This window comes from Mirounga leonina, unplaced genomic scaffold (genome assembly GCF_011800145.1).
Source record: "Mirounga leonina isolate KUSES-001 unplaced genomic scaffold, KU_Mleo_1.0 Mir_178, whole genome shotgun sequence".
Taxonomy (NCBI): domain Eukaryota; kingdom Metazoa; phylum Chordata; class Mammalia; order Carnivora; family Phocidae; genus Mirounga; species Mirounga leonina.
In genome coordinates, this window is record NW_023270464.1 from 28,813,349 (window position 1) to 28,840,817 (window position 27,469).

The following is a 27,469-nucleotide window of genomic DNA, read 5'->3' on the forward strand; positions in this document are numbered from 1 at the left end:
TTCCACTAGACTTTTAAATTATCCACCCTAGATTATATGGTTGCTGCTCAATTCTAAGCATTTTTTTAAATGTTAGTTATTTCTTAAGTATTTAAAAATTGTTTTTCCGTCATTTTGAGTCCTTATTTTACCTGGGATGCATGATTCTATTAATTATGTTTCTGTTTTAACCAAAGCTATCAGGATAAAACACTTAAATTGTTGCTGTCTGGATATCCTACTTTCTCCACACACACGTCTATTCTGTCAACAAGACGTTTGGCGACTTTTAAGAAAAAGGTTGGATAATTAATTCCAGAAAGTTCTATGCCTTTTTTTAAATTAAGAAATTAAACTTAGCAAAAGGTTAATTGTAGAGATTTTCTTTCACGTGGAGGTCTTCCTCTGACCCAGTTGGTTTGCTGTGGCTCGGTCATCCCACGTCCCGCACAGAAGGAAGGACTGTGTTCTGCTGAATTTTAGCCAAAACTACTAGAGTGGGAGGTGCAGACCGCTGAGAACTTGGCACAGAAGCACTCACACAATCTCAGTCTTCTGAAAATAGTCTGCAAATCTGTGTTCAGACAATCACGTGGACTGGAGTCTGAGAAAATGATTTCCCTTCTTTATTTAAATTTTTCAAAACTGTTTTCTGTGGTACTTTCATGCTGTGTTCTTGATACGTTGTTTCGCCCGTGTATCTGTCCATGCGTGTGTTTAATTTACATGAAAACATGAATTAGGGGGAGTGACGAGTCGAATGTTAACGTCCCTGTTGCATGCTTGGAGGCGGTGTCTTCAGACCGTCTGCGTGGGGACATGTCTGTGTCATCCGTGGCCGTGGGCGGAGGCGTGGCCGTGGGCAGGGGTCCAACGGCCGGGCCAGGAGGCCGGGCTGGTGCCGGCTGGCGCTCTGAGCGGAGCCTTTGCGTTTCCCCTCTGCCTGGTCGGGCACCAGGACAGGCAGACCTCAGACCACACAGCGGAGCAGGGAGCCTGGCGAGCGTGGCCGGCGTCGGAGAGGAGGGTCTGGGTGTGCACCCCGCTGTGCGCCGTACGCCCCTGGCCCTGGCCAGGCGCTCTGTGTGCAGAGGTGACAGCTCATGCTTTCGTTGGTTTACCGCCTTTGTTGACTGTGTCTGGGTCATTTGGTGTTTAAAAAGATGCACAATATTGTGGAAGGGAAGAACAGTAGGCACGAGAGAGAAGTAAACGAGTGCTGTGATTCGAGTACGGCTCCAGAGGCATTCGCAAGAGCAGCACTTTTTTCATCTTGAAAAACGCGGCCGCCTGCCGTTGCCATGTTTCCGGCCTTCTGGTGTTGCTGCTCCTGGACAACCAGACTAGAGGGCCTTCTGCCCGGCCGCCGCGTTGCGTTACCACAGCTGAACGTGTCCGAGGCGACGGTGGTCGTCGGTTTCTGAACGAGAGGGCGTCACAGTCGCCGTGGCCGGACTGCTCAGCGCGTGGCAGGGCATCGCCTTACCGGTTCCGCGGGAAGAGTGTCCAGCGCCGACGTCGCCGGCATACGGGGGCCGTGGCGAGCGCGTTCGCCTTCTCGAAGGGGGGTGACAGGAGGAGGGGACACGATTGCACTGATGTTTTTCTGTCGTGTTAGAAGACATCTGTCTTTGCCTTTAGGTTTAGGAGAAGGTGCTCCGATCCTGGATGTTGATTGACTTGGAGGAATAAAGCGGGGAGCAGACAGACTTAGGCTTTTCCCCTGAGGTGTGACAGTGCTGATGTTTCTATCAATTTTACACATAATATATGACTATGAACCCATGTATCTCAAGTAACTAGAAATCATTGTCCATTATTTAATAAGCCAACAAAACAGTGTAACAGTTTTAAGTTCAATAATGTTAAGTATTGTATAAAAATATATTGGAGGCAAAGTTCAGTTGATGACAATTGTGTATATGTTACTGATGCTGTAAATTATTTTTAATAAAGAAAATTGTATTATCACATACCTCTTGTTATAAAATATTTTGTGGTGATTGAAAATAAAACACCGTAACTTAAATAGGACGGCATCCAGAAATTCCTCTTCAAGGATGTTTACGTAAATGTTGAGAGATTAGTCATTCCCGCTATGACTGCCAGAAAGAGCCGTGGTCATCCCCGTCCCTCTTGCCAGTCTGGGGCCAATGGGAGTGGAAACCAGGGTGATCGTGGGCCCTTCATCCTGGGGAGGGGTAGCCTCGTGGGAACCGTGAGGGAAGTCAAACTCCATGCAAGGCTTGTCCCAACAGGTTCTCAGGTCCGTAGAATCACATTTTACAGTGACAAGACTGTTCCCTTACCCAAAGCAGGATCCCTGGTACAGATAATAGCCAGCCGGGCAACCTTTCCCTGAACATTCATGAGATGGGGAAGGTCTACTGTGCCGGGTCCCCCTAGGCTGCCTTTGGATGGTTAAATAGACTTATATCACGCTGAAAATGTAATTTCTACAATCACCTCCTGGTCCTGGTTCCCCCTAATTTGTGTGTCCTAAAGCACTCTGCTGCACCTACACGCTACATACAGATGTAATGAAGGAGCTGGTCCTTCCACAGTTGAACTGCACATAATCTCCGTTCCACGATCTCTGCATGCAGGTAGTTCATGTTCACGTCAGCGTCTGGGACTGAATTGGTGGTGTGCTATTAGCTGTGAATTACAGGAGGAAACGGCTTTTTCTTGAGGAGGCAGGATGGAGATGCTGTGTTTTCATGAGCCTCTTAATGTTGGGATCAGCTGCCTCCTCCCTCCACTGGCCGCTCGTTAGTCTGCCGGAGCTGGGAGCAGGGCGTGCGCCTCCATCCTGGAACGATGGTGTGTAACCTAAGAATATCTGCCCTTTACCACTCTTACTAGCAACCTAAGTGAGGAATTAAAGTTTATTAAAATTTGGTATTCATAGGAGCGCCTGGCTGGCTCGGTCGGAAGAGCACGCGACTCGATCGCAGGGTCGTGAGTTCACGTCCCACATTCGGGGTAGAGATTTTGGTATTTATAAACCAAGATTGGTACGTGATTAAGAATTTTCTGAAGATTGCCGTTCCATGTTCTGCGAAGCGTGCGTTACAAAGGCTCGTGCCGACACGGGCTGTTAGAATACCGGAGTCCAGGGAAGTGTCATCAGTGTCCACGGCTCTCCCTTGATGCCATTTTGGGATTTTAGTTATAAATTAGGTGAGCTGCAGCCTGTTTGTTCTGATGTGATGTGAGTTGTCTGATACATTTTCCAAAATACCAGTCTGTAAAAAAGCTTGTGTTTAGTATAACGTCAAAACTGCAACATCTCTTACACCAGTAAGTCCCCACAGAATGTGCTTGTATGGTGACGATGTCACTTTAAGCAACCTGCAACATACAGTTAAAGGAGCTTTGATGGACCGGGCTGTTAACGTGTTACGGGACATTTTATAAAGTCACGTCTGCAGTCTCACTCTGCAAATGGTTCATTTCGTTTCCCTCCAGGTGTTGAACACTGATCTCTGAGAGCCCCTACTTACCTGTCCCAGGTGGCCAGGTGGGGATTAACAATTGTTAATCCAACAGTGGCAGGATCTTTTTACCAGATTGGTGCTTTTTTCACTAGGATATCCAGTATTGTCATTTTGAGGAAAAACATGATTTGGCAGCATGTATTACAAGCCTTAGAAATGTTCATTCTCTTGGATTCAGGAATATGACCGAGCAGTGTATCTTTAGGACGTCAGAAATGCACGAAAGATTTATGCATGAGGATATTATTAAAGACAAAGAGTTGCGCATTTAAAATGAAAGGCGGGGGCACCTGGCTGGCTCAGTGCTTGAAGCATGGTGTTCCCCTGGCGGAGGGTGGCCGTGGATGCAGATGGGGTTGGGGGCTGCAGCCTCCTCACCTGTGCACCCCGCCTCCTTGTTTTCCTGCCCCTCGGGTTGCAGCCCCTCCTGAGTTCGAGCTCCACGCTGGGGGTAGAGATTACTTAAAAAAGAAAAATGAAAGGGCAGGTTATAAAACAGCCTATCTAAAGAAGGCACTGGATGGAAAGGGGCCGGTGTGGACCTGGTAGCCCTGCCTCTTCATCTCTCACACTTTCCAGGTTCAGTCTACACCCCCATCCCCTCCTCCCAAGAAGAGCAGAGAGTAGACAGACCCATGGAGGGAAGTCAGGAGCTGTCTGGGGAGCAGCAGGCTGAGGGCCTTGAGAGGCCAGGAGGAGTCACATTCCGGTTGTGGGAAATGGGAATCAAAGTTGGTCTGACACCCTGAAGGGATTTCCAGACAGGAAAGCCCCGGGGCCCCATCATCCTTGGAGAGGAGAGCCGAGCAGAGAAGAACCTCACTGACCTGGGAAGGAAGCCAGGTTGACAGGGGCTTGGGGAACCTCTAGGTGACCAGGCCGGAGGACCCCACGTGGACCCCCCGGGGGGAGGGGGTGCTCCACCCGCAGGGGGGTGCGGAACTCGCACCGGAGGAGGGGCACCGACTGAACCACGGAGACCGCACCGCAGGCCACAGCTCCGGCCCGCCGAGAAGTCCTGCCTGGCGCCGCGACCCCCGGGCTCCGCGCCCGGCGGGCGCCCGGCGGTTTCCTGCAGGGGAGGGCTCGGCCGCCGGGCAGGAACGCCGGCCTGACTGCCAGCCCCGCTCTTGGCCCCGTCGCCCCGCCCCCACTTGCGGCTCGGCCCGCGGGCCTGGGGCGAGCGGCCGGTCCGAGCCGGAGTTTGGGTGGCCGGGCGCGGCGAAGGGGCGTGCGGGCCGCGGCAGGACTCCCGGCGGGGCCGGCCCGGCCTCCTCGGGTCGCGCTGGCGAAGGCGGCCCCGGGGAACGGGCTCCAGCGGCAGCCGGACGCAAGGCGAGGGGAGAGAGCACGACGCCCCGAACGAATCCCGGGGGAGACCGCCCGCAGAGCCGCGGGGGGCGCCGGACCCCGCTGCAGGTGCCATTCGGGCGCAGAAGGCCGGCCGAGTGGCCGTCCGCCAGGGGGCGGGGCAAGATCTCGAGGAGCCAATCAGAAACACGAGTCCCAATTTCGCGAGAGGTAGCCGGGTTCTGAGTGGGTGACCACCGGGAGAAGGCGGGGCAGGGGTGCGGAAAGCCAATCAGATGCCCGATCCCGCCGGGCGGGGCGGGGCGGGGCGGTCCGCGGCCCAGCCTCGCCCCCCAGTAGTGTGCGCTGATTGGCGGCGGGGGATCGCGAGGGGCCAATCAGAAGTCGGGGCTCGTGGGCTCCGGCTGGGTCCAGGGCAGGATCCAGGGCTGCTGGAGAGCGGTGTCGCCCTCGGGATCGCGGGTCGCTGCGGGTGAGCCGGCAGGGGAGAGCGGGGACCGCCCCGCCGGCATTGGGGGTGCACCGGGGGGCCCTGTGGTGCGACTCTCCCGCACTGGCGTGGGGACCCTGGCGGAGGGCCGGCCGTGGGTGGGGACGGGGTCGGGGGCTGCAGCCCCTCACCTGTGCGCCCCGCTTCTGACTCTCCCGTGGGGACGGGGTCGGGGGCTGCAGCCCCTCACCCGTCGCCCCCGCCTCCGACTCTCCCGTGGGGACCCTGGCGGAGGGGCGGCTGTGGGTGGGGACGGGGTCCGGGGCTGCAGCCCCTCACTCGTGCGCCCCCGCCTCCGACTCTCCCGTGGGGACGGGGTCCGGGGCTGCAGCCCCTCACCCGTCGCCCCTGCCTCCGACTCTCCCGTGGGGACCCTGGCGGAGGGGCGGCTGTGGGTGGGGACGGGGTCCCGGGCTGCAGCCCCTCACCTGTGCGCCCCCGCCTCTGACTCTCCCGTGAGGACCCTGGCGGAGGGGCGGCTGTGGGTGGGGACGGGGTCCCGGGCTGCAGCCCCCTCACTCGTGCGCCCCCGCCTCCGACTCTCCCGTGGGGACGGGGTCCGGGGCTGCAGCCCCCTCACCTGTGGGCCCCCGCCTCCTTGTTTTCCTGCCTCTCAGGTCGCCAGCCCCTCCGTGGCCCTCCTGCCCCAGCGGGAGGACCCCCGGAGCCTCCGGCGGCCCAGGATGGGGCCCTGGGCTGGGCACAAGGGACATGAACGTTCCCTGGGTACGACCCCAGTCTGCGTCCTGTGAGGACGGAGCAGAAGCATCGTGGGAGAAGGGCATGTGTGCAGGGCGTCCTGAGTAGAAGCTAACCAGACTTTGTAACATCTGGCCAGGAGGGCAGAGAGCCCAGAATACTCGTGTTTCCTCCTGGATACCTTGCACACAGGGCAGAGTTGAAGGTCCAGACCCTCTGGGTGTGGGACAAAGGTTATGGGAATCAAGCACGGGCCAGGTGTGGGCTTGGAAAACATCTGCTTCCTGGATGCTTTCTCAGAAGCTCCGTAAAGCCCTCTGGCAGCAAGTGTAGACCAGCACTTCCAGGATTTGGATTCTCTTCATTGTCCCCTCCATACACCCCAGACATTCGGGGAACACAGACTGCTCTGACAAACACATCTCTTTCTTTGTGTTCATTTACTTTCAGGAGCTGACTTGATCTGTGCCATTAGTTTGATAATTTGAGTCCTTATATACAAAGAAAAAAGGCAATTTTAAGCTTAAAAAAGAAAGAACTGTAGAAGCCTAGAAAGTCAGAGTTTCAAGGGACTTCCAGGGTGGATCTGTCCAACTCCTATTTAGTGGAGATGTGACTAGTCCACAGTTTCGGAGTCTTGGCTGCACAGCTGGGACCAAAATACGCTTTCTTTCTCCCAGCACAACAACTTTTTTTCCCTCCATCTCATTTTTTTATTGTGGTAATATACATTTGACCAGCACAGCTACTTTTTACGTACCAGACTGTCTTTTGATGGCGAGAGCTGCCAACATTGCTTTCCACTCCTTCAGAGGCTTCGTGAGCCCCATTCGAGGAAGGTCTGGGAACATTTTCTAGGCTGGAAGGGAGACTGGCCACCTCCACTTGCCTCCTAGGTTCCTTCTATCTTTACGGATTTGTAATTCATATCAAATTCTGAATTATTTTGACATCCTTAACACTTTAGGAGTTGAAAAACTATGAATCCAATTCATCTTGGATTTAAAGCCTTCAGGTATTTTGAATTTAAAGTATTGTGAATACTGGCCTTTTATCAGTTTGTAAATCTCCAGAAGGAATGTTAACATTTCATGTCAAGTCTTAAAGCCCAGTGTGACAGGATATGTTGGTTCTCAGAAGTTTCCGGTCTAAGGATTACGTTTTGAAACCCCATTCAGGCTTAGTCACAACATCATTTGTGAACAAAACCAGAAACAAATATTCTGGTCAGAAAGTGAACATGAGAAGTGATTGGCAAGAATGCAGTAACTATGACAGGTGGTCGAAACTGGCCAGTGGCGGGAGGGGCTGGTCGCAGGCTTCGGGGGGGTAGAAATCACTTTGGGAAAGAGGATCTAGGAAGGCAGGGAGGGGGAGGGGAATGGCATTTTAGGCTAATATTCTTTTTTTTTTTTAAGATTTTATTTATGGGCGCCTGGGTGGCTCAGTCGTTAAGCGTCTGCCTTCAGCTCAGGTCATTGTCCCAGGGTCCTGGGATCGAGCCCCACATCGGGCTCCCTGCTCCGCGGGAAGCCTGCTTCTCCCTCTCCCACTCCCCCTGCTTATGTTCCCTCTCTCGCTGTCCCTCTCTCTTAAATAAATTTTTAAAAGTTTTTATTTATTTATTTGACAGAGAGAGAGGGTACAAGCAGGGGGAGGGGCAGAGGCAGAGGGAGAAGCAGGCTCCCTGCTGAGCAAGGAGCCCGACTCAGGACTCAATCCCAGGACCCCAGGATCATGACCTGACCTGAAGGCAGATGCTTAACTGACTGAGCCACCCAGGTGCCCCTTGGCTAATATTCTTATCATCACTTGAGTCATCAGGCAATAGACTCAGGGCTGAGGCAGGGAGGGGGTCATATGGGAGAGCCCCAGGGCTCCTCCCTGAATTTTATCCCCCTCTTGTCACTGGAGTAAGGTGAGCTTTGGCTTTCATAGATCTGAAGTGATTAGACATTCACGGGGAACAGTGTGATTTTGGGAGCTCTGAGAAAGTCCTAAGACCTCGCCCACCCTCAGCCCCTTGTCCTTGCCAATCTCTCACAGGGACTTTTTTTTTTTTTAAGGTAAAATTTACAAGCAGTGAGATTCACAGATCTTATGCTTACTTAAGTTTTAAGTTTTGACAAATGTATACTTCCACGTAACCAAAGCATAGTCGAGATATAGAAATGTTCCCCTGGAAAGTTTCCTCATCCACCTTCCAGCCAGAAGCAATAGCTATTCTGATTTCTATGGATAAGAGCTAACTCTTCTTGAGATTCTTCTTGTATAACACTACATCCCTTGAACAGCAATCAGAATCATGCCCTGAAATGCAACCCACCCCCAAGATGTTATTAGTTATTTACCATTTAGTATGAAGGGAGGATTGGAATAAAGCTATTTTGGAAAAAGAGGGAAGTGAGCATGCAAGGAACTTCAATATTTGGTTCTTGAAGTATGTTCAGAAGCCCTGCTCTGCTGTATCTAGATCATGTAGATGCTTTTGAGGGATGCCGAGTGTGTGCAATTTTTTTTTTTTTTTTTAGTTTTTTTTGAGTAGGCTCCACACCCAATGTGGAGCCCAACACAGGGCTCGAACTCACAACTGTGAGATCAAGACGTGAGCTGAAATCAAGAGTCAGGCACTTAACTGACTGAGCCATCCAGGCACCCCTAGATTTTATTTTTAAGTAATCTCTGTACCCAGCGTGGGGCTCAAACTTAAAACCCCGACATCAAGAGTCATGCACTCTACCCACTGAGCCAGCCAGGCAGCCCCATATAACTGCCCATAATTTTTATTTCCAGCCCTTATTCTACTTGGCTGTAGAAAACTTATTCTTTACAATTTAAGGTAAACTGAGTCAGTTCAGTATTAATTCATGCACTTCAGGCTTATACTGAGGTCAGGGTTCTTTGGCATTCTCAGTTTATAACCGCCTCATGATGGTTGTTTTGAACAGTTTTTGAGTGTTTCACTGTTAGGATATTTGTGACCATGAGCTGACTTGCCTCGTGTTCCAGAGGCCCCCTAAGTGCATCTTGGCATCTCCTCCAGTGCTTCTCATGGTGCTCTGAGCACCAGCCCACACTCCTATACTGGAAGTGTGCGCGATGAGCTAGATGGTGAGGTTATAACTCAGCAAAACTTGTGGATAGCAGAGTAAGATCACTGTATTTGAATTTATGTTTTAGCCCCAAGCTGACGGTAACGTGGTCAAAGGGACAGAACCACGGGTTAGGAGTCTCGAGAGCAGAGTCCTTACTGTAACTTGGTGTGTCTCGGCAAGGTGCTTCACCCGTCGCGACCTCAATTTTCCTGTGAATACAGTTGCTAGGGGGAGCAGAGTAGGAATTGGACTAGGGGATACCAGGTGCTTTCCTACCTTCTCTTTGCAAGGTGACTTTAAAAATAATCTATGATACAAAAATATTTATTCATGGGCCGTCTGGGTGGCTCAGTTGTTAAGCCTCTGCCTTCGGCTCAGGTCATGATCCCAGGGTCCTGGGATTGAGCCCCACATCGGGCTCCCTGCTCAGTGGGAAGCCTGCTTCTCCCTCTCCCACCCCCCCCCTTATGTTCTCTCTCGTGCTGTGTCTCTCTCTGTCAAATAAATAAATAAAATCTTTAAAAAAAATTTATTCACCTGCCCAAACACCTACTTCTTTATGCCATTTACTAATTTGATTTTTTTTAACTTTATGAGTGAAAATTAATAAGTAGTATAGAATCAATATTGAGCAACATGATGGGCCTGTCTTAAGAAAAATCATTTAAGTAAACGTATTCATTGTGTGTCCTCTTCCTAGATTGTTTGTTTTCCCTAGACATAATGTCACATGGAGATGATCAGCAATCGCACGCTCTTGCCAAACCTACTTTCAGTGACGTACAAGCCTCTGCATTAGTGGAATCGGTATTTGGGTTAAAAGTTTCCAAGATCCAGCCGCTTCCTAGCTATGATGACCAGAACTTTCACGTGTGCATTTCAAGTACCAAAGACACTACAGATGGGCCAACTGAGTACGTTCTCAAAATAAGCAACACCGAGTCCAGCAAAACTCCAGAGCTGATTGAAGTGCAGAATCACGTCACCATGTTTCTGAGAGCTGCTGGGTTCCCAACAGCCTCTGTGCGTCACACTGTGGCCGGCAACCTCACCGGTCTCATGGCCGTAGGTAAGAGCCCAGCACCTCGCTGGTCATCCCCGTCCACATACATTACTGCATTTTGGCTACAAGTAGAAATACCGAGAATGGGTTCGTAGCTCCAAGTGTAGACGTGGCTATTTCTTTTTAAAGATTTTACTTATTTATCTGAGAGAATGGGAGACAGAGAGCATGAGAGGGGAAGGGTCAGAGGGAGAAGCAGACCCCCCGCTGAGCAGGGAGCCTGATGCGGTACTCGATCCCGGGACTCCAGAATCATGACCTGAGCTGAAGGCAGTTGCTTAACCAACTGAGCCACCCAGGCGCCCAGACGTGGCTATTTCTTCAGTGGCCCCGGGGGAAGCACAGCATCCCCAAAGTGCAGATCGGGGGCTCTGATTCAGAAGTAGTTGGAGCGCGGATCTGTTGTGACTCTTCCCCTTAGAAAGGACTTGACTGGGGAGCCTGGGTGGCTCAGGTCGTGATCTCAGGATCTTGATCTCGGGGTCATGGGATCTAGCCCCATGTCAGGCTCCATGCTCGGCGCTCAGCCGGGAGTCCACTTGATTCTCTCTCTCCCTCTCCCTCTGCCCCTCCTGCACGCGTTCTCTCTTGCTCTCTCAGATAAATTAAAAAGAAAGAAAGGACTTGATGAATGACTCACTAAGGGCACATGGAGTTAGGGAAAGTTTTTTTTTTTTAATAGAAAAATAATTAAACTTTTTTTTTTTTTTTAAGATTTTATTTATTTATTCGACAGCGAGAGAGGGAACACAAGCAGGGGGAGTGGGAGAGGGAGAAGCAGGCCTCCCGCCGAGCAGGGAGCCCGATGCAGGGCTCGATCCCAGGACCCTGGGATCATGACCTGAGCCGAAGGCAGACGCTTAACGACTGAGCCACCCAGGCGCCCCAATAATTAAACATTTTTACTCATCAGACCAGCTGTGTATTTTGGTGCTGTGGAAGAGTGGAAGGAACAGAGAACTAGAAATCAGGGGTTTCTGATCCCAGCTCTGTCATTTTTGTGTGGGTGACCTGGGGCACACCGCTTCACATTCCTGAGGCTGCACGTCCTCATCTGTGGGACTCAGGCCCTTTCCGCTGTAAATGCTGACATTCTAAGATGAGCCTGCAGTCAATGCAGAGCAGTCCTGGAGTATTTTAAAGGCTGGAGATTCCACTGAGCTGGTCACCCATTCTGTCTTGTTCTGCATCACTCCAAACAGCGGGGGCCCACGCCCGTCCCCGAGGGGGAGCTCTGCCCTGTGCCGACCCTCGGGCTTTTCCCAGCTGGCCCCTGCAGGAGCCTCGGAAGCTGTCATTCCTCCTATCACACTGTCCTCAGTGGAAACACATGAAAAGGCGTCTTAGCCCGTTCTGCTGCAGGCGGTTGATGTTTAGGGCTGGGGCTGTGGTGCTCGGGGTCGGTGCCCGGGGTCCGTCCGTCTGTCCGGCCCAGCTTCGTGGAGTCCTGCGGACCCACTGCAGCGAAGCACGTGTATTGCTCTTGCTCGGTGACTTCTGTGATTCTCCAGGGTCATAATGACCAAGGCAGGACAGCCCCCGGCCGTTTTCCTGAGAACACTTGACAGGATGTGCTTGCCTCCATCCAGATGGCGGCGCCGGAGTCCCAAGCCACCTGGTGAGGCTGCTGTCATACCTCCCGGGAAGACCCGTTGCCGAGACCCCCAGGAGCCCCCAGCTGCTGTACGAGATTGGGAGGCTTGCCGGCAAACTGGATGAGACCTTGCAGGTAGGACGTGGGGGGCTTAGCTTGTTTATAAGAATTGTTTATTTGTTTAATTTTGACTTATTTTACTTAATGAATAAACCCAGGGTCAGACTCCCCTCTTAGGTCTGGTGCCTCCTGAAGGGTGTAGGGAGGGGAATAGGGCCGCTGATGCGAGAATTTCACGACCGCGAGGCCTCTTTCTGCCCAGGTCTGCGCTTCGCTGGTGTCTCGGCAAGATTGCCCACATTTCTGGACAGTCCTGGTATTCTCTGTGCTGCTCCCTGAAAGCAGTCTGTACTCACAAAGTCACCCCTGCGGTGCTCATCCAGCGAGGTGTGGTCAGCCGGAGCTGGAGGTGAAGCTGAAGCTCCGTCACACGTGGGGCGGAATGATGCATGCTCAGGCGATCTGTTCTGTGGAAGCGACACCGTGGGAGACAGGTGTTTCCCCAGAGCCGCCCACAACCCACCTCCGACGTGCCAGGCTCTGGGGGAAGAGCAATGGTCCCCCGTCCTAGCTGACACACATGCCAAGAAGTAGTTTGTATGAGTAAAACACTTCCAGTCCCTCGTGAATCCCGCTCATTCCACACTTCACGCCACTCTGTGGCCCATCGGCCCTCCGTTCTTGCCTTGACTGTCCTCACTCACCACCATAGCCTCCCTGCATTCATGCTTTTCCTCCAGTTTATTCTTTATGCCAGTCCAGAGTTACTTTTTAAAATGACAGATCCGACCACGGGAACCCATCAGTGGCTTCTCGCTGCTTCGACGTGGAGGCCAAGGTCCCCGTGTGAGGCCCCGCGAGCCCCGTCCTGCCTGTACCCCCTCAAGGCCTCCGTCCATCCGTCCATCTGTGCCCCCCTCCGCCGCTTCTCCCCGTCCCTCCTTGTGGATCCCCGATGGGGCCATTCTGTCTTACGCATCTGCACGCGTGCCATTTTCCAAGCCACCGGGACCTTTCCCTGCTCAGCCAAACTCCGCGTGTCCTTCAGCACATGGCTCGGGCATCACCCCCTCTGTGAAATGTCCCCTGGCCCCCTCTCTCCCCATGCTCCTCCTCTTGTGACTTCTGAACTTGGACCTCCTTCTGTCGCTGGCCTTACTGAGCTGTGTGCGAGTTATCTGCCGCTGTGTAACAAGCCATCCCAAAACTTACAGCTTCAAACGCAGATTTATTTCTCACGTCTCTGTGTGTTGAGTGGACCTTCTGCTCTGTGGGGTGTGGGTTGGGGTCACGCATGCAGCCACACTCAGCAGGGAGCTCAGCCCCACGGGTGGGGTGTTGCGGTTCTTCTCCACGTGGCCTCTCATCCTCCGGGATGGCCCAACATCCTCACTTCGTGGCTGCTGGTTTCCAAGAGAGCAAGACAGGGAGCAAAATTGGAGATGTACAGTGGTCAGATTATAAGATACATTATCATGTATGATACTAAGGAGTTTAGGGAGCTTGGAGGGTTTTTATTTTTATTTTCCTTTTTTTTAGTTTAAATTCAATTAATTAACATATAATGTATTATTAGTTTCAGAGGTAGAGATCAGTGATTCACCAGTCTTATATAACATCCAGTGCTCATCACATCACGTGCCCTAGCCTGGAGAGGTTTTTTTTTTTGTTTTTTGTTTTTTGTTTTTAAGATTTTATTTATTTATTTGACAGAGAGAGACACAGCGAGAGAGGGAACACAAGCAGGGGGGGTGGGAGAGGGAGAAGCAGGCTTCCCATGGAGCAGGGAGCCCGATGCGGGACTCGATCCCAAGACCCTGGGATCATGACCTGAGCTGAAGGCAGACGATTAACGACTGAGCCACCCAGGAGCCCCCTGGAGAGTTTTTTAAACAGGCAAAGATTTCGACTTTATAGCACTCTGTGGACTGATATGGTGAACAGATTGGCAGAGAGCCAGACTGGATGGAATGCATCTAGGAAGCGAATGAATAATCAAATAAAAGCTGATTGAGGGCTTGAACCGAGGAAAGGTTCAAGATATATTTCGGAGACAGAGCCAACCAAATTTGGTGATTGATTTAATGTTCAGCAATGAGAGAAGGAGGGGCTGAGCAGGGCATGGATTCTAACCTGTGTCTCCTGGGACACAGCCCAGCGCACAGGGAGGCAGCCCTCTCCCCCGACATCAATCACGAGGTAGCCTCCATAGCCTAGAACAAAGGGCAGAGGGATGAAGACGGGGAGTATCAGAGATGGGGGCTGGCAGGGGCTGAGACCTGTGGAGGCGAGGGCTTCATGCCCTGGAGGAAAGCTCACCAGCCTCCCCTGACTTCACGCTGTGCCCCCTCGTGGCTACGGGGTCAGCCTGCCCACAGTGTCTTCCCCTCTGGCTGGGGTTTTAGAAGAGTAAGGTGGAGCCTTAGCAGGAGCTAAGTGAGAGAAGGGGTGGGGCTGGGAAAACCCCAGCAGTAAGATTTAGGGGATCGTGGGCGCCTGGGTGGCTCAGTTGGTTGGGCGACTGCCTTCGGCTCAGGTCATGATCCTGGAGTCCCAGGATCGAGTCCTGCATCGGGCTCCCTGCTCGGCAGGGAGTCTGCTTCTCCCTCCGACCCTCCCCCCTCTCCTGCTCTCTCTCTCTCATTCTCTCTCTCAAATAAATAAATAAAATCTTAAAAAAAAAAAAAAAGATTTAGGGGATCGTTACGCTATCTGTCCCAGAGACTTGATGTTTACAATCTCCTGGGAACGAGTGGAGGAAATTCTTGGCTGCTCTCTGTCACAGTCTTGTATTGGAAGTGTTTCTCGTAGGCTGGGTATGTGAGGTCTTGCTGGTTCATCCAGTCTGACCGTCAGTGCCCTTCCTCTGGGATGTTTACATTTAACGTAGTAGTGAGGACACCCTCCGACGTTCGGATTGGTGCACCGAGGGCCAGAAGCTGCAACGTCCACATTCAACAAGCATGTGCTGGGCGCCATTATGTCTGAGGTCTTTATTTATTGCATGTCTTCGTTTAGCAAAGATGACTGTGAGGCTGGTGTTGATGCTCAGATTTTACTGTTCAGGAAACAGATCCGAGAGAGTAAGCAGTAGAGCCTGCCGAAACCCGGAGTGTCGGATCCCCAGGCTGGATCCGGGTCCTCTCCCACTTCTCCTTCCGGAGCCCAGACCCTCGCCTGCGGGCTGCATGGCTAACAGCGCCACCATTTTAGGAGCGGACCCAGAACCTTCCCTGGGTGGACCGGTGCTCCCTCGGAAGCCTGACGAGAGCGTTCTATTGTACTTTCTTTAAAAATGAGAGTAAGAAATACGCATGGTAAAGCTTTCCAACAGTGCGAACGGGGTGAACACTTTTCTCTTCCCTGTCATGTCCACTCTTACCCCCCCAAGAGCACAGCTTCTACAGCATTTTTGTGCTTACTGTGCAGAATGTTCCTGTGACCTGCACTGGCCCTCAACGCGCCGTGTGGTCAGGAGGGTCAAGCCATGTCACATGAGGATGACCTGACACCGGGAAGGTTGGCTCTGCAGAGGAGGGGACTCTGGGGGGCAGGAGGGCCATCTGGGACTATGTGGTGGCAGTCAGTGGGAGACGGCCCGAGGTCACCGCTGGAACCCGGGGCACGGACGCTGGTGGAGAGAGAGCTCAGCTCAGCCAAAGGGAGCGCGCAGAGCTGTTCAGGCGTAAAAAGCACCCCCTGCACGAGGTGCTCCGACCAAGGCTACTTAGCGAGCACGTGGTGGGGATAGTGGGAGCATGGGGGGTAGGGGAGTCCAAACTCCGGGTCTCGAGAACGGATGTCAAAGTCAATTGAGAGGAACGTTTTTAAAGAAGTAGAATAAAATACAGAACACCAGAATATGTCACATGTCATAGTGCACGTACCGTTTTTGGAGACTTGTTTTTTCTTTGTATGTGTTGCCTGTCTCCTGGGTTGTCCTGGAACGTGTCTTTCTTGCATGAGAAGTCCTGTCCAATGAACTGAAAGGTGCTCCACTGGGTGGCCGCCCAGGCGCCTTCAGGCGCTCCCTCAGCCCGCGGCGAATACTGACTCACCCGATCATCCAGAACTCAGTTTCCCCTTCTGTGCAGTGATGGTCAGAGCCATTTCGAACTCCAGATAGAGTGGCCCAAGTCTAAAGGCCCTGGCCATTCTAGAATTTTCTATCCAGAGAACATTCATTTATTCAGCAACTATGGCTTGAGCAGTGAGTTTTGTGAACCAGGCACCGTGGTAGGCGCAGGGGGCGAGCAGACAGACCAAACGCGGAGCGCCGGCCCTTCACGGGGCTTATGTTCCAGTGAGGACAGACGGTAAGGCCAGAGGGTGAACTCTGGAGAGTGTTAGCAACACGTGCTAAGAGCTTGGAAAGAAATCCTCAGCGGAGGAGAGGGATACGAAGGACTGGAGAGAGGGCTGAAGCTTCAGACGGAGGGGCCGTGGGGTGGAGGTGTGCAGGCGTGGAGGCGTGGTCCTGAAGAGCAGGGAGGCCATTGTGGTTGCAGGAGAGTCTGCGAATGTGGTGGAAGGTGAGGGCAGACAGGTAACGAGGGGCAGGCCGTCTGGGGAGAACAGAGTTCTTTCTGTCTCCATCTCCTGCCGGGGCTCCGGGGAGTCCCCGTCACACAGCTACGAGGACCGAGCGAGATGGGGACGTGCCCTCAGAGCGACGAGCGCCTGCTCAGATGTGTGGTCAGCACCATCCCGTGGGGGGTTAACGGAGCACGTCGGACCAGGCCTGGGAGGGCGGTCTCTCGCCCACCCAGCTGTGCCTCGGGGTCACTCTAACTGTCCAGACTCTGAGAGTTTCTTGTCTTTGATTTAGAAATTCCATCACCCACAGTTAAGTAGTCTTCGTCGGGAGAACTTCATTTGGAATCTGAAAAACGTTCCTCTTCTGGAGAAATATCTGGATGCCTTGGGCCAGAACCGAAACCGGGAGATTGTCGTGCAGGTCATTCAGCTGTTCAAGGATGAAATCCTGACCAAACTAAGTCATTTTCGAGAGTGTGAGTATCCCCCGATCAAGTAAATGTTTTTCTTGCTATTTAAATTGTCAAGTTTCAGAGCATCAGAAAAGTGTGAAGATACAACTTAGTTTTACCAAGTCTTACAATTTTGCCGTGTTTGCTCCTGCTGGTTTTTAAAGAATAGTACTTTTACTTCCCGTAAAATTTCCACATCTGAAATTCTCTCTAAACTTTACATGATCACACCTCTTTCCTCCCTACGGAATTTGCACATGTTCTAATAACGTTACTACATACATGTTCATAAATTATGTGCAGTAATGTTTTGCATGTTTTCCATCGTCAGATGGTATCAGACGGTGTTACTGTCCTGCAACCTGCTTTTCTTGGTCAACATTATGTTTTCTGGATTGATCCATTTCGTATATGTAGTTCCAGCTCATTTATTTAGTTCATTATTTTAACTGCTGAATAGTATTCCACAGCATGTATGTACCATAGTTTATTTGAACGTACTGTGCTATTTTTGGTCTTTTCTCTTGTTGATAGAATTTTAGGTTGGTTCCCATTTTTTTTGCTACATCACGGGGCTCCGGTGAGCATGCTAGTGCATATCTCCTTACGGACGTGGATGACAGTTTCTCCGGGGTGGAAGCAGCCTTTGACAGGGCATGAAGCACAGGTCAAAGGACAAGGAAGGAAGGGGCACTTGCAGCAAGTCTGACATAGGCAGCAAGCTCCCTCTTGCTTCTGCTTTCAGTCGTGCTCAGCTCCGGCTGCCATCACAAAGTATGGATACGGAGGGGTGCTTAAACAGCAGGCCCAGATTTCCCTCGGTTCTGGAGGCTGGGAATCTGAGGTCAAGGTGCCAGCACAGTCAGGTTCTTTCCCAGGCTCCAGCCACCTTCTCTCTGCGTCCTCATGTGGTGGACAGAGAGCACTGTGCTCTCTGGTGTCTCTTCTTAGAAGGGCACTAATCCCGTCATGAGGGCCCCACCCCCCCAAAGACCCCATCTCCAAATACCACCACACAGCGGGGGGTGGGGTGGCCTTCAACATATGAATTGTTGGGGGGGGGCAGTCACAATTCCATCCATAGCATTTACTTTGTGTAAACATAACGCAAGGTGGTCGCATAAAAACAGAGTTGATTTCCCCCCTCAAATTTGCACCCCCAACTCATCTTCGTCTCATTAAAATGGTTTCCACCATTCACCTTGTTGATCTAGCCAAAAACCTGGGAGTTGGCAGCCTTAACTTGGTTCTTTCTTGCACACCTCACATGCAATCAAATTCTACCAGTTCTAATTTTACTTTCTCCCACCTTTACTACTACCGCTTGGCCCAAGCTACCCTCATTTCTCATCTGGTTATTGGGTGTATGACATCATGCATGCTAGGTCATAGGACACGTCTACATGCAGCATTACGATATGACGTCAGTTTCCCAAAGGGGTTGCACGACCATATGCTACCGCTAGCAGAGGGTGAAAGTTTTCATTGCTCAACACCCTTGCCATCATCAGACGTTTTAACTCTCACCAATCTGATGTGAATGTAATGATTTCTCACTGTGGTTTTACTCTACATTTCCCTATTGACTGGCCATTTGGATAAACTCATTTGTGAGGTGCCCTAGTCAAGTCTTTTGTCAGTTTTTCTACTGGGATTTTTCTCATTGATTTTAGAAGTTCAGAATATTTTCCGGATACAAATCCTTCATTGGTTATATGTGTTGCAAATATTTTGTCCCCTTCTGTGGCTTGCCTTTTCACTCTCTTTATGATGTGTTTTGATGAACAGTCTTTAATTTCTTGGTTTCAAACATATCCATCTTCTGTTCCATGGTTAGTGTTTTGTGCCTTGTGTAGACATTTTTCCCTACCTTGTGGTCAGGAAGATATTCTCCTATGTTATCTTACTAAAGTGTTATAGTTTTTGCTTTTCATTATAGGTCTATAAGCCATCTGAAATATACATATGGTGTAAATTTTTCTTATGGCTGGTAACTTTTTCACCAACATTTATTAAAAAGCCATCTTTTCTCCCTTTGTTTTGCAGTACCACCTCTGCTATAAATCAAATGTTTTGGGGGCTCTCTATTTTATTCCCCTGTTCTATTTACCCGTCTCTGCTCCCAAACCACACTGTGTATCAGCTAGGCAAGGTTCTGCTGCAGTAACAAATAGCCCCCAAATTATTGTGGACTGCAATAGCAAAGATTTAGTTCCAAGTCCAGCTGTATGTCCGGCATGGATTGGTCGGGGTTCTGTTCTGTGTATTCGCACTTTGGGATCCAGATACATGGAACTTTCACCAACTGGAGTGTTGCTGTAGTTGGGGAAAGAGAATGTAGGAGACCGTACACCTTCTCTTACGTCTCCGCCCTGAAGTGATGTCACTTCTGTTCATATGTCAAGGCCAAAAAAAGTGACATGGCCATACATTATTATTTTTGTTTCATAGCCAAGTTTGCTTAGACTTACTCATATATTGGTTTCATATCTTTCAGCACCTCAAGCTTTCTGCCTGGTGTCATTTGTTTCCTGCCTGGAATACATCCCTTAGAATGTCCTCTAATGCAGTTCTCTAATGGTTAATTCTCTCTGATTTTATGTGTCTGAAAATGTTTTTATTTTCTCTTCATTTTTGAAGAATATTTCACAGCCTATAGGACTTCAGGTTTCAGGGTTTTGGGGTTTTAGGGTTCCAGGGTCTCCTAGCTTCTCCATTCCTGCTGAGAGGTCAGCTGTCGGTCTGTAGCTCCTTTGAAGACTACCTGCCTTTTCCCCTTTGGGGTTCTTGTAGGATGTTCTCTTTTTCTTAAATGATTTTTTTTCTTAATATGCTTGGGTTTCTCAAATCTGTGTGTGGATATTGTCTTTCATCAGTTACAGGAAATTCTTGCCAGCCCTATTCTCTTTCCTCCTTTTGAGCTCCAGTTAAGTTCATGTTCGGTCTTCTCACTAAATCTTCTGTCTCTTCTCATCTGTGTGTGTGTGTGTGTGTGTGTGTGTTTCATTTTTTCTGTGCCCATGCTGTATTTTGGATAATTCTCTAACATGTCCTCTAGTTTATTGATTCTTTCTTAAGTTATGTCTAGTCTGTTATACCCACCCACTGCATTCTTAATTTCTTTCATTATGTTTTCCAGTTTTAGAAGTTATTTTTTAATTAAAAATTTTTTTTAATTATTATTTGTTTTAATTCCAGTATAGTTAACATGCAGTGTCATATTAGTTTCAGGTGTACAAGATAGTGATTCACCATTTCCGTGTATTACTCAGCGCTCATCACCATAAGTGCACTCATTAATCCCCATCGTCTGCTTCATAGTAGTTCTTCTGGTTATTTTTCTAGAATCATTGCCTTGGGTCCAGAGAACATACTATATATCAGCACACAAGGAAATAAGGCACCATGAGCAAGAGCCAAAAGAAACTAACTTGAGGGGCCCCTGGCTGGCTCAGTCTGTAGAACATGCGACTCTTGATTTGGGGTTGTAAGTTCAAGCCCCATGTTGGGTGTTGTGTTTCTTAAAAAAGAATTTAAAAATCTTAAAAAAAAGAAACTAACTCAAAACTGAATTAAGACTTTGGTAACTAGAATGACTTGACAAAGAATGTATTCACACAGCAGCCTGGTTTTGCATTTGGTTTCAAGGTTCTGCTTTTGTCCTTCTGCCTCTGTGGACCCACAGCAGTCTGAGCAGTGGACTGGGAGCAGATTTGTCATCCTTTTATGAGTTTGGTAGGCCTTCCACTGCCTTTCGCATCATGTAGTGAGCCTTCTCCTACACCCAGCAGGTAGCAGTTCCGGTTCCAGTTCTCCCAAAGGGGTAATGCACATTGCTGACCTGGAGCACAGGAGACAGACTGTGGCTGCATTCCTTTTCTGTGTTTTAGTATATAGATCGATCTTGTTTTTGAGGCTGGCTGTATCTTTATTTTCTCTTTTTATTTTCATCATTACTATGTATCAAAGAATGAATTCACTCTGCCACCTTGATCAGAACACCTTCTGTTTCTTTAATTCTCAAATTCAACAACTTTTGTCATTTTTTTCCCCAGGCATTAACTAGCTCTAGCATTTCTTGATAGGCCATTGGACATGTGGATAGAAGCAATAAAATACTTGCATAAATACAGATTGCATTCATGAAGTAACATATTTCATCGATTCTAAAATCCCACTTGATTGCATAAGATGCATCATTACTTTGCCGCTAAGGAAGAAAAAACGTTGCCAGTGAAACCATGATATGGCATCAATTCTATAATGCCTCCCAATTTCACAAATGTGTCGTCTAGAATCTGTGGTTTACAATAATGTTCATTGTTTCTGCATGTTACCCACTGTGCTAAATTACTTAGGCATGATTTACACAATCCCAAGTCACATAGAAGAAATCGGCATTATACTCAGAAGTGAATGTTATGGACTTTCTATCACACACTTATCGTAAAGGACATGACTAAATGCTTCATGCTTACGGACGCCCTCATCTCTTCCTAATCCTTAGCCAGGGTTTTATTTTATTTTATTTATTTATTTATTTTTTCAATACATGAATTTTTTTTATTGTGTTATGTTAATCCCCATACATTACATCATTAGTTTTTGATGTAGTGTTCCACAATTCATTGTTTGCATATAACACCCAGTGCTCCATGCAGAACATGCCCTCCTTAATACCCATCACCAGGCTAACCAATCCCCCCTTCCCCCTCCCCTCTAAAACCCTGTTTGTTTCTCAGGTCCATAGTCTCTCATGGTTCATCTCTCCCTCCAATTCCCCCTGCCCATTTTCCCCTTCCTTCTCCTAATGTCCTCCATGCTATTCCTTATGTTCCACAAATAAGTGAAACCATATGATAATTGACTTTCTCTGCTTGACTTATTTCACTTAGCATAATCTCCTCCAGTCCCATCCATGTTGATATAAAAGTTGGATATTCATCTTTTCTGATGGCTGAGTAATATTCCATTGTATATATGGACCACATCTTCTTTATCCATTCATCTGTTGAAGGACATCTCGGCTCTTTCCACAGTTTGGCTGTTGCGGACATTGCTGCTATGAACATTGGGGTGCATATGGCCCTTCTTCTCACTGCATCTGTGTCTTTGGGGTAAATACCCAGTAGTGCAATTGCTGGGTCATAGCATAGCTCTATTTTTAAATTTTTGAGGAACCTCCACACTGTTTTCCAAAGTGGCTGTACCAACTTGCATTCCCACCAACAGTGTAAGAAGGTTCCCCTTTCTCCACAAAGTCTCCAACACTTATTGTTTCTTTCCCTGTCCATTTTTGCCATTCTAACTGGTGTAAGGTGGTATCTCAGTGTGGTTTTGATTTGGATTTCCCTGATCTTAGCCAGGGTTTTAAATCAGAATTTCTCAGACTGTTCCTGATAGAAGACAGGTATGTTTTTTTTCCCCAACCCACTGCAGCCTGCTGCATGATCCTACTGTTCATGACCAGTTCATAGCTTGCACCACATACGACTTATCATGTGAATCCGATAACACCGAACTGGTCTATACACTGTTAATGGGATACGTCCACTGATCATGCTCTTAGCTGACAAATTGCTATAAACACTCTAAATTTTTTCTAAACACTCTCAATTTCTGTTTTTATCTCATACACACTAGTAAGAGTTTGTGGACCAGCACTGACCACAGACCCCCACTTTGAGTGGTACTAACTTGGATATCAGCATCTAATCTAGTAATCAAAAGACTGGGAAAATTCAGAATTATTTGTCATCAGAAATTTGGGGGGGGAAATCCTAGGTTAAAATAAAGACACATCTGGCCCATTCTAGGACTTTTGCTTTTCTTTGTTTTCTTTTTTTAAGATTTTTTTATTTTAAGCAATCTCTACATCCAACATGGGGCTCAAACTCACAACCCCAAGATCAAGAGTTGTATGCTCCACTGAGTGAGCCAGCCAGGTGCCCTTAGGACTCTTTGTTTCATATAATAATATGAACATATGTATATTCTTTTTAAATATTTCTGGTTGGGGCAGTTCTGCCTCTCCCTTCACTCTGCTAGCAGTCAGAACCAGGGGTTTGCAACGACCACAACTTGCATCATCTGGCCTTGTACTGATTAGAAGCGAAAGCAAATACAACCACTGAAATTAACTGCTTTTTCCTCCTTTCAGAGGAAATTCTTTCATTTCAGGAAAAATAGGGTTTGACTCTACCTCTGACTGCTCATCCCGTTTGAGTGGCCATGCCCGAGAAACAGGAAATGGGCAGAGAAGGAGCTGGGGAATTAACCGTTTGTCCATGGCTTGATTTTTCTCCTTGTAGGTATCAATCATGGAGATCTTAATGACCATAATATTTTAGTGGAGTCCAGCAAGTCAGCCTTTGGAGATGCTGTATATCAAGTGTCTGGGATTTTGGACTTCGGCGACATGAGCTACGGCTACTATGTGTTTGAAGTGGCCATCACCATCATGTACATGATGATTGAGAGCAAGAGTCCCGTACACGTGGGAGGTCACGTCCTTGCAGGGTTTGAGAGCGTCATCCCGCTGACGCCCGTAGAGAGGAGTGCCTTGTTTCTCCTCGTGTGCGGTCGCTTTTGCCAGTCCCTCGTCATCGCTGCATATTCTTGCCAGCTACACCCAGAGAACAAAGACTATCTCATGATTACCGCAAAAACCGGGTGGAAGCACTTGCAGCAGATGTTTGACATGGGCCAGAAGGCTGTGGAAGAAATCTGGTTTGAAACTGCCAGGTCCTACGACTCTGGGGTCTCCATGTGACCCGGGAGCCTTCACATGAGCTCCGATCATGAAAAACCCAAGGGGACCAAATCTCATTCTACCCAGGATTTCCCTGCACAGTGAGAAATGAACTGATGGAACAGACCAGTGCCCGTGAAACCACAAAGGCCTTCAAGCAATCTCACGACCACTCTTTAAATTTACGCAAGTGCCCCCTGAGCAGGCACGTCTCTCTGGGGGTCCAGCTAGCCTCATGTATAAAACATGCAGGAGGATGTTTGGAGTCAGATAATCTCTCAAGGACTGTTCCAGCCCTGAGCTCAGTGACTGTGCTAAACTTTGAAAGGAACACATGTGTATGGACAGATTCACATATTTTAAAAATTGGGCGTCACACAGGCACCTGGATAACACAGCACCAATTCTGTGAAGCCTCCTCCTGTTGCTCCATTTCTCTAGAACCCCACTGTTCTTGTCTTCATTATGGCACGTCACCTGGTATCCTGGAGTATGTCCGTAGCCTAAGGGCAGAGACTACATCAAACTATTTTTTCGTCTCTCATCCCTTTTTTTATACCTGATACAGCGCTTCCCCCTGGTTTCAAAGGATGTTTGCAAAATTAATGTACGCTAAGAGAAAGGTGTGAGAAGATACGGCACAGACTAAGATACAGACAGTGTTCATAAGAAAAAGTGTTAATGTGCTTGAGAGGGTAGTTGAAACTGGACCTCTAGAGATGGATGCTGGAAGGCACTGGGCCTGCGAGGAAGCCAAGAAAGACCTCTGGGCAAGGCCACCAACTCCTGAGTGAGCTACCTAAACATCACAGTTACTTATCAGGTTGACACTAAGAAAGTCTCTAAGCAGATATTTTAAAATCGCTCTCATTTATGGTTCTTTTCATATGAATATGTAATGTTGGTGAACCGTAGCTCACCGTGTACTTGACGTTCATTATACTTCTGTTTCCTTCGCTGATTTCTCTTCATGTCTCTCTTCGTATGATTTATTAAATGGCTCTTTACTTATTCTTGTGGGTTTGTCCGTTCTCTAAGACGTCTCAAGTCTACAAGCCTGGTCATTCAAACACCCTTTCAGTGTTGTCTCTTTCAATATATGTGAACAACCACTGCTCTGTCTGTGGAGTCGCCTCGTTAGAGGAAATTCAGGTGTAGTTGATAGGGGTTTATGATGAGTAACAAAGACACTCCTCTCTCCCCTACCATTCAGGAGATTACAAGGGTTTTAGAGGCTTTGTCCCAGAACCAGGACGAAAACCAAACTGTATTTCTTATTATATCACAGTATTTTACATGCATTATCTCATTTCATCTCCACAACAAACCCCCGAGAGAAGCAATGCAATGATTAATTCCCATTTTCAAATGAGGAGTTTACTTACAGAGCCAGGGTCCTAGTCTTCTCCTTCTCCCACCCACCATGCACGCACGCGTGAGCACATCTGTATCAGGATCAAATGAGATCACTCACATGAAAGCACTTACACTTCTGAAATTTAAGGCATTGTGTATATATATATATATATTTTTTTTTTTTTTTTTTTTTTTTAAGATTTTGTCATTAACTGGGGCTCCTGGGTGGCTCAGTCGTTAAGCATCTGCCTTCGGCTCAGGTCATAGTTCCAGGGTCCTGGGATTGAGCCCCCGCATCCGGCTCCCTGCTTGGTGGGAAGCCTGCTTCTCCCTCTCCCACTCCCCTGCTTGTGTTCCCTCTCTCGCTGTGTCTCTCTCGGTCAAATAAATAAAATCTTAAAAAAAAAAAGATTTTGTCATTATTTTTTTAAAGTAATCTCTACCCCGAACGTGAGGCTTGAACTCTCGACCCCAAGATCAAACCCACCGAGCCAGCCAGGCGCCCCCATTGTTTTTTTTTTAATCTAGCTTGACTCTTCAGGAAATTGGGGACCAGAAAAATGAACGGAATCTTGGATTTCACCCCCAGACCATTGTTCATTCTCTTACACCATGAAACTCTACAGATCTCCTTCTTACTTGGGTTCTCCTTCACTGAATTCCTAATGCAAATGTTGCTGGCCACTATCTCGATATTTAAACATGCGCTGCCTGGCACTGGTAGTTTATCAGTTGGTGTTTGTCCTAGCTTATCTCCAGTCAGTCAGTTCTGCGTAGTTTTAAACTCTGGAGGCATAGGGCCGCCTGGCTGGCTCAGTTGGTAGAGCCTGTGACTCTTGATCTTGGGGTCATGAGTTTGAGCCCCACACTGGGTGAAGAGGTTACTAAAAATAAACAAACTTAAAAAAAAAACCCACCCACGTCTTTGGTGGCATAAATTAAATAGTATTTATCTCCTGTTCTTAGCTCCATGCCAGGCCCCTAGCACACCCTTAATAAACTGCTGGAAGGAATGCATTTCTACAAGAGTCAGTCTCTCGTCCTTGCAACCACTGAGGAGAAAACCCATTTCTAGATTTGGGGATCAGTGCCCTTGTGCACAGCAAAACTCTGCTCTTGCAAGTGGTTTTTTCTGTCTGGGCTCTTATCCCCTCCAGGCTGCAGAAGAACCTTACTTTCTGGCATTCTTATCCTTAATCTCTCCAACCTACGTCCATCCTTTTAAAGGCAGATAAAAACTCTAGGTGTGTATATTGCTGTGTGACAATTTAACCAAAACTTAGTGGCTTAAATCTCAATCACTAGTGTCTCATGGATTCTGCAGGTATAAATTCAGACAGTGGGACAGCTGGTCTCTGCTCCACAAATGCTTGGGCCCCCGTTGGGAGCTGATTTGGGGGTTGGGGTAAATTCAGTGACTGAAGACTAAAACTATCGGCAGCAGTCTTCACTCACGGATCAGGCAGGGGATGCTGGGACCTCGTCTGAGCTGGTGGCAGAACACCTCTCCATGTTCTAAGAACGACCATCCCAAGAGTCCAAGACATCTATCATCTATCATCTTTTATGACCAACTGCTGGAAGTCATACAGTGTTAACTTCTATTGTTGTCACAGGCCCACCCAGATTCAAGGCAAGGGGACACAGGGCCTCTGAATGGGAAGCAGCCACACCACGTTGTGAAAGGAACACGTGGGATGGGACACCGTGAGGCCTCATCCTCCTAAAACATCACTTTAGTGCTCCCCGTGACCTACAGAAAAAAAAATTCTGGCATCGAAGGCATCTTACAAATTGGCCTCAAATGCCTTTCCTCCTTTACTTCCTTTGTTGTCTCCTTCATTCTGATCAGGCTCAACTGCTCGGTCACCCAAACTAGTCAACTCATTCTTCCTTCTGCCCTTTTTCTCACCGAATCGCTCTTCTGTCGACCTGAGATTCTGCCTCTCACATAACTCTTAGTTATCGCTTGTCTAATTCTGAAGAATGAACTGAGGCGGCAGGGATCCTCGGAGATTCCGAGGTACCCTTGGGCCTGAGGATGCACAGCGGCCCATCGGGGCGGGGCCCTCTGCCATTTTGCCTGGCTCACCTCCTTGTATGCCCGGGAAGCAGGAGCGACTGGGGAGGTCTCAAAATACAGCTCCTTCCCAGACTACCTCTTCTTCAGAGTCCAGATCCCCCAGGAGTAATTTTTCACCCAACAGGAAGAGGACAGAGTCCCTGCCCTGTAGGCCTCTGCGTGGAGGAGAGACCCCATAGTAACCCCGATCTCGTCAACCTTGCAACCCAAGGCAACTTAAACCATGAACAGCAGGATGACAGAGGGACCGGAGCCGCAGGGAAAAGGGTGGAGGGACGGAGAGCGAACAGACACCGAACAGTGTCAGCCAAGCTAAATGCTGTGCGCCTTGCTAGTAGGCATGGCCCTAACTCGGGCGGGCCGATGAGGAAGGAGGCTGAGACCAGCAAGAGCTCTGTCCCCGTCGAGCCCGGTCCAGGCCTGAGCGGCGGGGCGGAGGGGGGTGGCTCTGAGCCCCGTCGTGGCCTGAGTGGGGGTGGGGGGGCTCGTGAGCCCCGTCG

General features: G+C 49.1%; 1 protein-coding gene and 1 long non-coding RNA gene across 3 annotated transcripts; one reads left to right on the forward strand and one right to left on the reverse strand.

Annotated features, from left to right (window-relative positions):
- Positions 1-1,937: 1,937 nt before the first annotated feature.
- Positions 1,938-5,237, reverse strand: LOC118023142. The gene is made up of 2 exons (XR_004682680.1): positions 4,307-5,237; positions 1,938-3,940 (listed from the first exon to the last, which is right to left on the reverse strand). It is a non-coding gene; the product is annotated as an uncharacterized LOC118023142 (long non-coding RNA).
- HYKK (hydroxylysine kinase) lies at positions 5,175-24,542 on the forward strand. 2 transcript variants are annotated; one of them, XM_035024314.1, is made up of 5 exons: positions 5,175-5,262; positions 9,775-10,143; positions 11,727-11,866; positions 16,620-16,803; positions 23,091-24,542. In XM_035024314.1, exons 2-5 carry the CDS (start codon positions 9,798-9,800, stop codon positions 23,549-23,551), a joined length of 1,131 nt encoding a protein of 376 aa, XP_034880205.1. In that variant the 5' UTR covers positions 5,175-5,262; positions 9,775-9,797; the 3' UTR covers positions 23,552-24,542. The 2 variants fall into 2 exon arrangements, with proteins under 2 accessions (XP_034880205.1, XP_034880206.1); XM_035024315.1 differs by having other exon boundaries at positions 5,187-5,262; positions 9,793-10,143.
- The last annotated feature ends 2,927 nt before the right edge of the window (positions 24,543-27,469 follow it).

What these genes read in the sequence shown, in the direction of transcription:
- HYKK (XM_035024314.1), top strand. Translation starts at nt 9,798, where the DNA reads ATGTCACATGGAGATGATCAGCAATCGCACGCTCTTGCCAAACCTACT. An exon ending in CACCGGTCTCATGGCCGTAG is followed by an intron (nt 10,144 to 11,726) that starts GTAAGAGCCCAG and finishes GCCTCCATCCAG; the next exon opens with ATGGCGGCGCCGGAGTCCCA. An exon ending in ACTAAGTCATTTTCGAGAGT is followed by an intron (nt 16,804 to 23,090) that starts GTGAGTATCCCC and finishes TTCTCCTTGTAG; the next exon opens with GTATCAATCATGGAGATCTT.